Here is an 11,515-nt window from a genome sequence, read left to right on the forward strand (position 1 = left end):
GGGCCTGGTGCCCAGTCCGGTAGCGGGTGAGGCGGGGCCTGGTGGCAGCGCGGCGCGGGGTGCGCGCAGCAGACTCGGCCGCCGGGGCTCTGGAGCGCGGGCCCGCACCTGCTGCCCCAGCCGGGCCCCGGGCGGCCGCTGCCATGCGGCTGGCGCTGCTCTGGGCGCTGGGGCTCCTGGGTGCTGGCAGCCCTCTGCCCTCCCGGCTGCTCCCCAACGTAGGTGAGTCCCAGCCTGGAGGAGGGGCGGGGGGCACTGGGAATCGCGTGGAGACCCTGCTGGCAGAGCCCGACTAGAAGCGGCCTGCCCTGGTCCGCTGGGTCTGAAGGACCGGAGACTTAGCGATGGAGGGGAGGAAGGATGACGGCGTACCCCTAACGGTCCGTATTTGATGCCCTGGCATCAGAGGGCCTGGCCCAGTGCCCCTCACGATCAGCCATGGGAGATGGTCACTGATCCCCAGAACTGACGTCTGTGCCCCTCTGGGGCCTAGCTGACCGTTCCACCCGGTGACAGGGTGCCAAGAGGGTACGGATCGTAGTGTTTGGCGAAGAGGGTTCTTTCCGGACCTTCCATCCCGGGCCTGGGCGACCGGACACCCCTCTCCCTGAGCCTGATGCCACCAGAAGCCGGGCACAGCGGGATCACGCGCCCGGGAGGCGCGGGGAGAATTGGCCCGGAAAGAGGCTGTGACAGCAGCGCCTCCTGGAACTTTCACTTCCCACTGCTGTCTTGGGCGGGGGGCCGAGGAGAGGGCAGGCGGGGTGGAGTGTCCGGAGGAGAGAGGGCCATTGTGGGGCGGGAAGCGGAGGCTGTGGGGAGCGGGTGTGTCAGTCTGGGCATGAGGGGTGTTTAGGGAGGTGGGAGTGTTTGCACTGCTCACCCAGAGAAGGGCGTTGCTGGCATCTCCAACGTGAGGGCAGGGGAGGGGTGAATGGGCACCCAGCCACCAGCCCAGTCCAGAGAGAAGGCGTTCCTTTGGGAGGTTGGGGGGGGTCCGGGCCGGAGTGGAAACAGGGGGAGGGTCCCTGTGAGAACCTGGGATTGGCCCGAGGGGGACGGGGAGGGGGGGTCGGCTGAGTGTCTTTCCCTGAGAACTGTGTGGATGAATTGAGCGGTTGAAAGGAGTACTTTAGAGGGAAGCCCCCTCCCCCTCTGGGTTCTCAAAGTTGCTGCGCGCTGTGCAGCGACCCTTCAGACTGATGGAATGTGTTGGGGGCTGGGTGGGCCGCAGGGGACCCGCCATCCCCAACTCTGCTTGCGATGCGCTTAGCACGCTCTTGGGTGTGTTCTGGGAACCTTGCAGGTGGAACTGAGAAGCAGGTGAAGCCAGAGAGATCCCTGAGCGGGCCCTTGGAGCCCCAGCACCTACAGCCCCGCCTTCCGCTCAGCCTGGTGGAAGTGCTTCAGGTAAGCCCCTCCTCCCTAATAAATACACAATGTACACCCCAGCAGCCCCACCTCTAGCCTGATGGTCAACTTTGGCTGAGCAATGGGGTGAGCAGACCCCAAGGCAGCGGGGGCCCATTCCAGCCCCAGCTGCCCCCCCTCACTGCACCCCGCACCTGGCTTCACTTAGTTCACACATAATTGGCCTGCCCCACCCAACCCACCCATCTCCACAGGGAAAACTCTGATGCCCAACTTGCTTTGTGGGTCTCTTGTCACTGGTTCTCTATGGGGGCATTTCTTGGAGAGGGTGAGGGCCTGGTGCATGCGCCCCCCCCCCTCTCCTTCCCCCAGTCTAACGCTGAGTCAGAGGAAGGACTGGGGCCTGCCCTGCGTTCTCCAAGAGGCTTCCTCTCTGGGCAGGAAGCCGAGAGCAGTTCAGACACCTTCCTTGACCTCCCCACACAACCCCCTAGAACAATGCCCCAGCCCAGGCAGGGCTTCCTGGTCCTTCCCTCAGAATCCCCCTCAGCCGGTGACCTAATCCCTCAAGCTCACCGCTCTTCCGAGATAAGGTTTTCGGTCAGAGGGTAGGAGCTGTGGGCAGAACCCAGAAGTGACATGCCCCCTCCTCCTCCCCCCGGTACCCACAGACCAGTCCACCTGAGGCCCTGCGGGTCAAGTTGGAGCTGGAGGGGGAGAACCACATCCTGGAGCTGCTGAAGAACAGGTAAGAGTGGCGGCCGGTCAGAGTCAGACACCAAGTGGTTGAACTCATCTCATCCTGACGAAGGCAGGGCCGCACGCAGACTCCGGACTGCTATAAACCAAAGCCCAGAGAAGTGACCCAGCGTGCCCAGGGTCACACAGTCAGCGTGGTGAAAACCAGACGGGGAGCCCAGAGGGCCTGGCAGAGTCTGCAGCCCAGTCCCTACATTCTGCTGCTCCTGGGGGGTGGGGGGGGGACCAGGAAGGCTGGGGGTGGGTTTGGGGGCGGGGGTGGATTTGCCACCTGCAGGCTTCCAAGCCTATGTCCCTTTACCGCCCTGAGTCCCGAGAGGTGGCCCTGACACTGTCCCACCTTTTCTTCATTCTGCAGGGATCTGGTCCCAGGCCGCCCAACCCTGGTGTGGTATCAGCCCAACGGCACCAGGGTGGTCAGTGAGGGGCATATGCTGGTGAGTCAGAGCCCCTGTGTCCTGGTCCTGGGGGTGCCCTCCTGGGAGGGTGTGAGAAGACACAACACGGTTCACTAACCGGCTAGACTCCTGGATCCGAGCCTTGGCTTGGCCTTCCAGTTGGTCCTTCATGCTGCTCCTCTGCTGTAGGAAAGCTGCTGCTACCAGGGACATGTGCATGGCCACACAGACTCCTGGGCTTCCCTCTGCACCTGCTCGGGGCTCAGGTATGGTGGGTGGGCCCAGTGAAGGCTGAGTGTGTACGGAGGCGCCTGGCATGGGACTGAATGGCTCTCTGACTTCCTCCATCTGCCCATCTTTCCCTAGGGGCTTGGTGGTCCTGTCCCCAGAGAGAAGCTATGCCCTGGAGTTGGGGCCTGGGGACCCTCAGGGTCCTCCCAAGATCTTCAGGATCCAAGACCTCCTCCTGCCAGGCCACACCTGCGCAGGGCGCCAGACTGTACCCATGCCCACCCATGCCCCACCTGAGCAGCCCTGGAGGCAGCGCCACACTCGCCCCCAGGAGAGGGTGAGTGTCAGGCAGGCTGGCTCCCAGGAGGGAGGGCTGACCCAGGACTGTCAGCAGCTCCGAGGTTTCCACATGCAGGCACTTGGGGAAGATGATTTCATTTGCTCTCCCCAGCAACGCCAAGAGACAGGAAGCATCACTAACTCTATTTCAAAATGAGGAAACCAGCTAAGGGAGATGAAGCGACTTGGCCCAGGCCACACAGCTAATAGGTGGCACATCCAGAACTCAGATATAGGTATTTGACTCAAAGTCCTTATCTGACAATGCCATTGGCAAAGAGCTCTGATGACCGTAGAGAAATAGAGTTCCTGATCACAAAGCTATCAATACCCAGTTTCCTCATTTGTACGATGGAAACTTAGGGGGGGGCGGCGAGGGGATAAAAACCTGATTGACTTCACGGGGTTTTGTGAAGACTAGCTCAATGGCAGTGAGTGTAAGTTCTGTTTTTGGGGATGGGGGTTAGTGTAGGAGCCCTAGTGGCACAGTGGTTACATGTTGGACGCTAACGTCAAGGTCCGCAGTTTGAAACCACCAGCTGCTCCACAGGACAAAGACGAGGCTTTCTACTCCCACAAAGAGTTCCAGTCTCAGAAATTCACAGGGGCAGTCTACCTGTCCTATAGGGTCGCCATGAGTCGGCATCGACAATGGCAGTGAGTTTAAGTGTTTCTATTTTTTTAGTTTGATCTAGCTAAAATGCTTAGAATTGTGCCCGGGATATAGAAAAAAAAATACTCTAAAATCTCACTGCCATCGAGTTGGTGCCAACTCACAGTGACCCACTAGGACAGGGTGGAACTGGTCCTATGAATTTCTGAGACTGGAACTCTTTTGGGGAGTAGAAAGTCCCATCTTTCTCCCAAGGAGCGGCTGGTGGTTTCAAACTACCCACCTTACAGTTAGCAGCCCCACACGTAACCACTGCGCCCCCACGTGCTGGCTAAACTAGTTGCTGTCAAGACAACTCCAACTCAGTAGACCCTTCCCCACCCCCCATGAGTCAGAGGTGACCCCCACTCCAGAGGGCATGCAATGACTGGCTCTAAGGAGCGCCCCAGGCCTTTCTTCCAAGTGCCTTTACCTTATCAGCTGACGGTGTTGACCACCGGCACTACATACACAGCCTCCGTACGGTGGCTGCATCACCATATTTAATTTGGAGTTAAAAAAAAAATAGGGCTTCCCTCCCAGCTTTAGATCCAATTTCTTGGCCCACTCTTGGACAAGCCGCTGGCCTCTCTGGCTTCAGTGGTCCATCTGTAAAATGGGATCTTCACTCCTCTGTGTGACCACCCAGGGTGAGAGTGGGCAGAGTTTGCCCAATCCTATGCAGCCATGAAAGCGCCCTGGTGTCATAGAGGGTAACACATCGGCCTCTAACCTCAAGATCAGTGGTTCAAATCCACCAGCTGCTCTGCAGGAGAAGGATGAGATTTTCTGCCCTCAAAGATCTGCGGCGTCAGAACCCCACAGGGGCTGTTCTACACTGTCCTGAGCCCTGTCGGCCTGGACTCGGTGGCGGTGAGCTCGGGCCCTGCCTGATGGCCCTCCTCTTTGTCCACAGTGGAGGCGGGATGTGGTGACAGAGGCCAAAATTGTCGAGTTGGTGATTGTAGCCGACTATTCAGAGGTGAGCCTGGTGGCCTCCCACGTCCGTCCCCGCCCCCCCTTCCCCCACCAGCCCTGTGGCCTTTCATGGCCACCTCTCTTGGCCCACAGGTCCAGCGGTACCCGGGCTTCCAGCGCCTGCTGAACCGCACACTGGAAGTGGCCCTCCTTCTGGACACAGTGAGTGTGGGCTGGGCAGCTTCTCTTGTGGCCTCCGAGCGGGCCGCCAGAACCCCTGTCCTGAGCCTTGACTCTCTTTCAGTTCTTCCGGCTCCTGAATGTACGGGTAGCACTAGTGGGCCTGGAGGCCTGGACCCAGAGGGACCTGGTGGAGATAAGCCCGAACCCAAGTGTCACATTAGACAACTTCCTCCGATGGCGCCGGGCAGAGTTGCTGCCCCGATTACCCCATGACAGTGCCCAGCTGGTGACGTAAGCCCCCACCCCACCCCACCCCCATCCCCCGCTGCCTTAGGCTCAGCCACCAGGGTCAACACTTCCTTCCCTGTCTGGGCCCAATCTCTATACTCCTTCAGCCCTGCGCCCTGGCCTTTGGCCCTCACCTGTGACTTCTTGGTCTTACAGGGCCACTTCATTCTCTGGGCCCATGGTGGGCATGGCCATTCAGAGCTCCATCTGCTCTCCGGACTTCTCGGGAGGTGTGAACATGGTGAGCTATTTCCAGGGCTCCTTCCACCTGAGCTGGGGTGCCGTGGATCTCCCAGGTCCCACCCCCACCCCCACGACTGTGAGTGCAGTCAGGGAACCCCTCACAGGTCCACGCCCTTAGCCTTCACCCCTGTGGGCTGTCCTCTGCTTGGGGGGTGGCAGAGGCCCTGGGCAGGGCCAGCACCCACGACGCAGAGAGCCAGTGCAGGTTTCCTGCCCCCCCCCCCAGGCCTGGAATCTCCCCCTGCTTCAGGAGCAAGTCAGGGGGTAGGCAGAGAGCCATCTGAGAGCCTCAGAAGTCAGGTGAGGGGAGAACAGGTAGTCAGGGTGATCCAGGCACGCTGGTGGGAGCAGGCTGGACCTGGACCTGGGTGTCCCCTCCCCAATGACAGGACCACTCCATAAGCATTCTGGGGGTTGCCTCCTCGATAGCCCATGAGCTGGGCCACAGTCTGGGCCTGGACCACCACCCACCTGGAAGCAGCTGCCCTTGTCCAGGTCCAGTCCCGGCCAAGAGCTGCATCATGGAGGCCTCCACCGAGTGAGTGACGGGGGGTGGGAGGGTGGGAGGAGCAGCGGGCAGCGAGAGGGCCCCAACCCAACCCCCCTTGCCGCCCTCCCCAGCTTCCTGCCAGGCCTGAACTTCAGTAACTGCAGCCGCCTGGCCCTGGAGAAGGCGCTCGTGGGGGGCCTGGGCAGCTGCCTCTTCAACCCGCCGTCCAGCCTGGTCCCTGCAGAGCCTTTCTGCGGAAATCTGTTCCTGGAGCCGGGAGAGCAGTGCGATTGTGGCTTTCCAGGTGTAAGCCCCTCACTCAAAGCCCTGGCCCCTCACTCCTGTGCCCATACCCGGCTGTGCCCCTCTCTGCTCCCCTGGCCCCCACGCTCACTCCACTCACGGCAGTCAGTCCTCTCTAGGAGGCCAGCCCGCCCTGCTGCCTCCTCATGGCCCTTGCCCACAGGACTGCACGGACCCCTGCTGCGACCCCTTCATCTGCCAGCTGAGGCCACGGGCACAGTGTGCATCCAATGGGCCCTGCTGTCAGAACTGCCAGGTAAGCCACCCAGGGCCCCCTGCTGGGCCGAGGGTGGGAAGGGTCATTCTGGTCGGCTTTGCCCAGCACCCTCAATGACGCTTGCCCAACCTCTTCCAGCTGCGTCCGGCTGGCTGGCAGTGCCGCCCCGCCAGAGGTGACTGTGACTTGCCAGAGTTCTGCCCAGGAGACAGCTCCCAGTGTCCCCCTGACGTCAGCCTGGGGGACGGTGAGCCCTGCGATGGCGGACAGGCCGTGTGCATGCAGGGACGCTGTGCCTCCTATGCCCAGCAGTGCCAGGCACTCTGGGGCACCGGGGCCCAGCCAGCTGCACCCCTTTGCCTCCTTACCGCCAATACTCGGGGGGATGCCTTTGGGAGCTGTGGCCGCAACTCCAAGGGCAGCTACGTGTCCTGCAGCCCTAGGTGAGTGAGGACAGCCGGCCCCTCCTGAGTTTGTGGGAGCCTGGGCCCCGCCCCCGCTGGCCACCTACCCACCCCCACCCCTCTTCCCAGAGATGCAATCTGTGGGCAGCTCCAATGCCAGCACGGTGGGACACAGCCTTTGCTGGGCTCCGCCCGGGAACTGAACTGGGAGATGCTGGATGTCAACGGAACCCAGCTGAATTGCAGCCGGGTGCACCTGGACCTGGGCAACGATGTGGCCCAGCCCCTCCTGACTCTGCCTGGCACAGCCTGTGGCCCTGGCCTGGTGAGCACCCTGGGTGGGGTGGGGACCGGCACTGCCAGGCCTCACTGACCGCCAGTGTAAAGGGACCGGATCTGAGGAAACCTGCTTCTTCCACTCCCGCCACCCTCAGAGCACTGGTCTCCCCATCTCTCAGGGGGTGGGGTGGCCTCCACCTCAGTGGCCTCCAGCCCCAGTAAGGCTCCTTTGGTTCTTGTCTCCCCACTGGGCAGGTATGCATTGACCATCAGTGCCAGTCCGTGGATCTCCTGGGGGCACAGCAATGTCGAAGCAAGTGCCATGGGCATGGGGTGAGCTGACGTGGTGTGGAAGGGGGCAGGGACCCTCTCGGGAGCAAAGGAAGGTGGTCTTTGGAGAGTGGCACACCCAGGCTCCAATTCCTTGCTTTACTACTTCGCGGCTGGTTGTCCTAGGGACAGGCGGTTACCCTCTCTGAGCTCGGTTTCCTCCCCTGCCACAAGGGCACAATCACAGCACCACTCCCTGAATGTACAGGGTGCTCTGTGAATGTTGGCCGGTCTCTGCTTCTCTGCCATGGCTCAGGGTTCCCTCCGCCAGCCTCTACCTCACTCTGCCTGGCTTCCCCACACTCTCCAGACGAAAGCCGGACGGGGAAGTAGAGACCCAAAGAGCAGCACCCTTGACCGCTCTCCTACTCCCTGCTAGGTCTGCGACAGCCACCAGCACTGCCACTGTGAGAAGGGATGGGCACCCCCTGACTGCGCCACCCAGATGAGAGGTAGCAGGGGAGGGGAGGCACTGCCGGGAGGGTGTGGTTCACCTTTCCCCTTTCCCCTTCCCCCTTGGTCCTCCTTTTCTGACCCTCTATCTTTGGCTCCATGTGACTCCCTGACTCCATGTGACCCTGACTCCTTGCCCCTCTCCCTCCCTGCCCCTTGCTCCTGGGTGGGGTGGCACAGGGTTCCTAACCCTTCCCACCTTCAAGCCTGCCTTCACCACCACAGAAACCAGCTCTCTGAACACAGGCCTGCTCCTGAGCCTTCTGTTACTGCTGGTTCTGGTGCTGCTCGGTGCCAGCTACTGGCACCGTGCCCGCCTGCGCCAACAGCTCTGCCAGCTCAAGGGGCCCAGCTGCCAGTACAGGTACCAGTATCGATCACCTCCCTGCTATCAACCCCCTCCACCAGTGACCCAGCACTGGAGCCATGCCCTAGCCACTCTACAGCCCCAGATACTTGGTGTCTGTGGACCCTAAACTTGCAGACCGATGGCCAAGCGCCACCACACCTTCCTCCCCTGTGTGCACCTCTTCACCGTACCTGCTAAAGCTGCCCCTCCTGCCCCCCACGTGTGCCACGGTACCCGGCCCTCCTCACTGGTGACCTACCTAAAGCTCACATGGGCCCCTCCAAGGGGCTGCAGACAGGCAACGTAAGGGTGGGGCACAGGTTCTGGGTCTGGGCCTCACCCTCCTTGCCTTTCTCCATGCTCAGGGCAGCCCAGGCTGCTCCCCTGGAGCGCCCAGGACCCCCGCAGAGGACCCTGCTCGTGCCGAACACCCAGGTGAGTCCTGGGTGCCAGAAGAGAAGGGGCCCAGCATCCAACTCAGGCCCTTGGGTGGGGGAGGCACCGAAGCTTCCAGCACCCTCAGAGGAGCTCGGGCAGCCAGTATGCCTCTCCCCTGGCCGTTGTGGGGGAAGGGCGGTCACCCAGAGGAAGCTCTGGTGAGCTAGCTCTTGGAGTGTGTGCCCCAGCAGTGGCCCCTGGTGGGCACTAGGAGGTTAGTGCTCAGAATGGCTTTCAGTGTGCCAGGACCTGCCGAGGCCCAGGTTGCCATGTATAGAAGGGCTGGTGAGTGCCCCCACCCCAAGCCCTCTGGGTGCAATACCCATGCCAGGAGCCTTGCCCGAAAATGTGGCCAGCATGCCCACTGCACCGCTTGTCACCGCCTCTTTATAACTGCACGCACAGGCCCCGGCGTCCTGGGGGTCCGGCTGCCCCACCCTGAGCACTAACCCCTCTCTGCCCACTTGTCTCTTGGTCCTCCCCCCACACCCCCTCACCCACTCTGTGTCCCTTCGCTCTCCTGCTCTCTCAGCAGACTAGTGCTCTGGGCTTCCCGGCCCCCCCTTCCAGGCCGCTGCCACCTGACCCTGTGCCCAAGAGACTGCAGGTAAATCTGGGCCAGGCCTGCCGTGGCCGGAGCAGGCTCCAAGGCCATGCACACCCGACTCCCTGCCACTGGGCTCTTCCTTAGGTGACCAGGGTGCCCCTCAGCCATGGGGGAGCCTCCTGCCTTGGTTTCTACCCCCATCTGGTGGTCACTGGCGGGACTGCAACCAGCCAGACTATGGTGACCCACCCCTTCCTCCCCAGAGGCGTCTTCAGCATGGGCCGAGCCCTTTTGTGCATGCCCCCCTTTTCTCCCTCCCCTTGACCGGCTGGCTTTGCATGTTGGCCCGAACCTCTCAGGCGTACCTAAGCATGCCCACTGTGCGCTCACACAGCCACTGCCCCTCTCTCTGTTCAGACCAAGCTGGCTGACCGACCCAACCCCCCCACACGCCCTCTGCCCGCTGACCCGGTGGTGAGGCGCCCGAAGGTAACAGTGGGGAGAGAGAAGGGCATGGCCTCTCCCCCACCTAGGGCTGTGGTGCTGGTAGCCTTGGCGGTGGTGGCCGTGGCAAGATGCCCCCTCTGTGCCCAAGGGCACATCCCCCGGTGGCGACGTTAATGGTGACAGGTTTGTTTGGAGACAAGGGTGACCTCTGGGTGCTGCTTACAAGCTGGTGCCCTCCAGTGCCAGCGCATTGGGGGCGGGCAGCGTGACACCCCCTCCCAAGCTGGCTTCCTGCCTTCTCTCTCAGTCTCCGGGGACTACCAAGCCCCCGCCCCCGCGGAAGCCATTGCCTTCCGACCCCCCGGATCGGGGCCCACCGGATAGGCTGGCTGGCCCAGGAACTGGGATCCCACCCCAGATGATACCTTCCAGGTAAGCAAGGGGGTGGGGGTGCTAAAGATGGGTGGGCTGCCGAGTGGTGGTGGTGATGATGGATGGGCTCCCATTGCCTTGTTTCTTGGCTCTCCCTACCCCAGGCCCGCACCACCGCCCCCAGCAGGGTCCTCGCTCTACCCCTGACCTCTCTGAGGGGTCTGCGGCTTCCAACCCGGATTTAGAAGCACTTCAAGAGGCAGATCCGCCCACTAGACTCTCCGAGATGACTGAAGGGCCCGGAGCCTGGACACTGTCTTTGTACCCTGTCATCTGAGCAGGTGTCTCCCCACGAGCAATCAAAGGGCATCCAGCGGGCCCGCCACGCGGAGGTGGACGGGCGGGGCTGGGAGCCGGACAGGGCAGGGGGAGGTGAGCAGAGCCTGTCTGCCTGCCCGCCCGCTCAGTGGCTGTAATAAACGTGCGATCTTGGAAGCACGCCTCAGAGCCTCTATGCAGAGAAGGCCGGGTCGCCTCTGCTCTGGCCAGTTCCAGGTCTGGCCGCCAGGAGACGCTGCTGCCCCGGATGAGGGCGGGCAGGGGTGGGGAGGAGGGAACCTCCCAGGCTGGGTCACCCGTGCTTCCCGGGATGTTCACAGAGTTTCTGCCCAGTCTGGGTGACTCTCAGCGCTACTCACAGGGCTGAGTCCTCGACCCCTGAGTGCCAGGCCTCCTGGGGGCGGGGCGGTGACCGACAAAGTCGCCAAGCCATCGGACCTGTGGTCCCCACCCTCCGGCCAGTGACTGGGAGAAGTGGATTTGGCTAGCGTTCCTCCGAGCGCCAGAGCCGGGCGGAACGGGGCGGCGGCTCCCACGGTCCCAAGGCCGCGCACCTGCCTCCTCCCCGTCCCCCGCCCGCACCTGAGGGCTCGAGAACAAAGGTGCTTTGAAAAGGCCGCAACCACCTCATCACTTGGTCTTCGGGGCTGCCCAGCACCAAGGTGTGTGGGAGCGGGGGGAGGGGAACATGAGCTAACTCGAAGACGGCAAGGAGCGAGGCGCCCCAGGACGCGCTCGGTCCCTTCCAGCCGCAGACCCGGGCTGCTGTGCAAAACAAACAGGGGTAACGTGCTCAGGTGACAGGGCAGACTTCCTGGCGCGGCGTCTGCGCCTCACTTTCCCCCTCGGAGGAAAGGAAGCACCCCTACTTAACACCTGCCTGGTTTATCATAAGGTGCTCTACCCTGTAGTAGGACAGACACGAAACACAAGACCTGTACCTCCCTGAAACAACAACAAGAAGAGCCATAGAGTGTAATACGGCCCCTCGGGTCCTCCCAGCAAGGTCCGGCCACTGTGCCAGCTCGGCTTTAAGTGGCGTGCGCTACGGCGCGCAGAGAGTTAACCCGGAGTTGGCTCGGAGTGGAGGGGCGGGCACGCGCCTCCATTGGTAGAAAGTTACCAGTGGGCGTGGCCTGCGAGTCTCCGCACCCCACCCCCTCCC

The 11,515-nt window shown here is 62.3% G+C and overlaps 1 protein-coding gene across 6 annotated transcripts; it reads left to right on the top strand.

Moving 5' to 3' along the window:
• Positions 1–130: 130 nt before the first annotated feature.
• On the top strand, positions 131–10,506 carry ADAM15 (ADAM metallopeptidase domain 15). Of its 6 annotated transcripts, none has more exons than XM_004714752.2 (23): positions 131–222; positions 1,307–1,410; positions 2,043–2,119; positions 2,489–2,567; positions 2,718–2,794; positions 2,895–3,096; positions 4,667–4,732; positions 4,822–4,890; positions 4,973–5,142; positions 5,296–5,380; positions 5,772–5,920; positions 6,004–6,178; positions 6,339–6,431; positions 6,531–6,835; positions 6,926–7,121; positions 7,331–7,408; positions 7,785–7,857; positions 8,084–8,222; positions 8,573–8,642; positions 9,178–9,252; positions 9,610–9,681; positions 9,947–10,071; positions 10,176–10,506. In XM_004714752.2, exons 1-23 carry the CDS (start codon positions 144–146, stop codon positions 10,216–10,218), a joined length of 2,601 nt encoding a protein of 866 aa, XP_004714809.1. In that variant the 5' UTR covers positions 131–143; the 3' UTR covers positions 10,219–10,506. The 6 variants fall into 6 exon arrangements, with proteins under 6 accessions (XP_004714809.1, XP_045154387.1, XP_045154389.1 ...); XM_045298452.1 differs by having other exon boundaries at positions 9,181–9,252; XM_045298454.1 differs by lacking the exon at positions 9,610–9,681.
• The last annotated feature ends 1,009 nt before the right edge of the window (positions 10,507–11,515 follow it).

The sequence above is a fragment of the Echinops telfairi genome, unplaced genomic scaffold (genome assembly GCF_000313985.2).
Source record: "Echinops telfairi isolate 266 unplaced genomic scaffold, ASM31398v2 ScPeMD7_7425;HRSCAF=8463, whole genome shotgun sequence".
In the NCBI taxonomy this organism is placed as follows: Eukaryota; Metazoa; Chordata; class Mammalia; order Afrosoricida; family Tenrecidae; genus Echinops; species Echinops telfairi.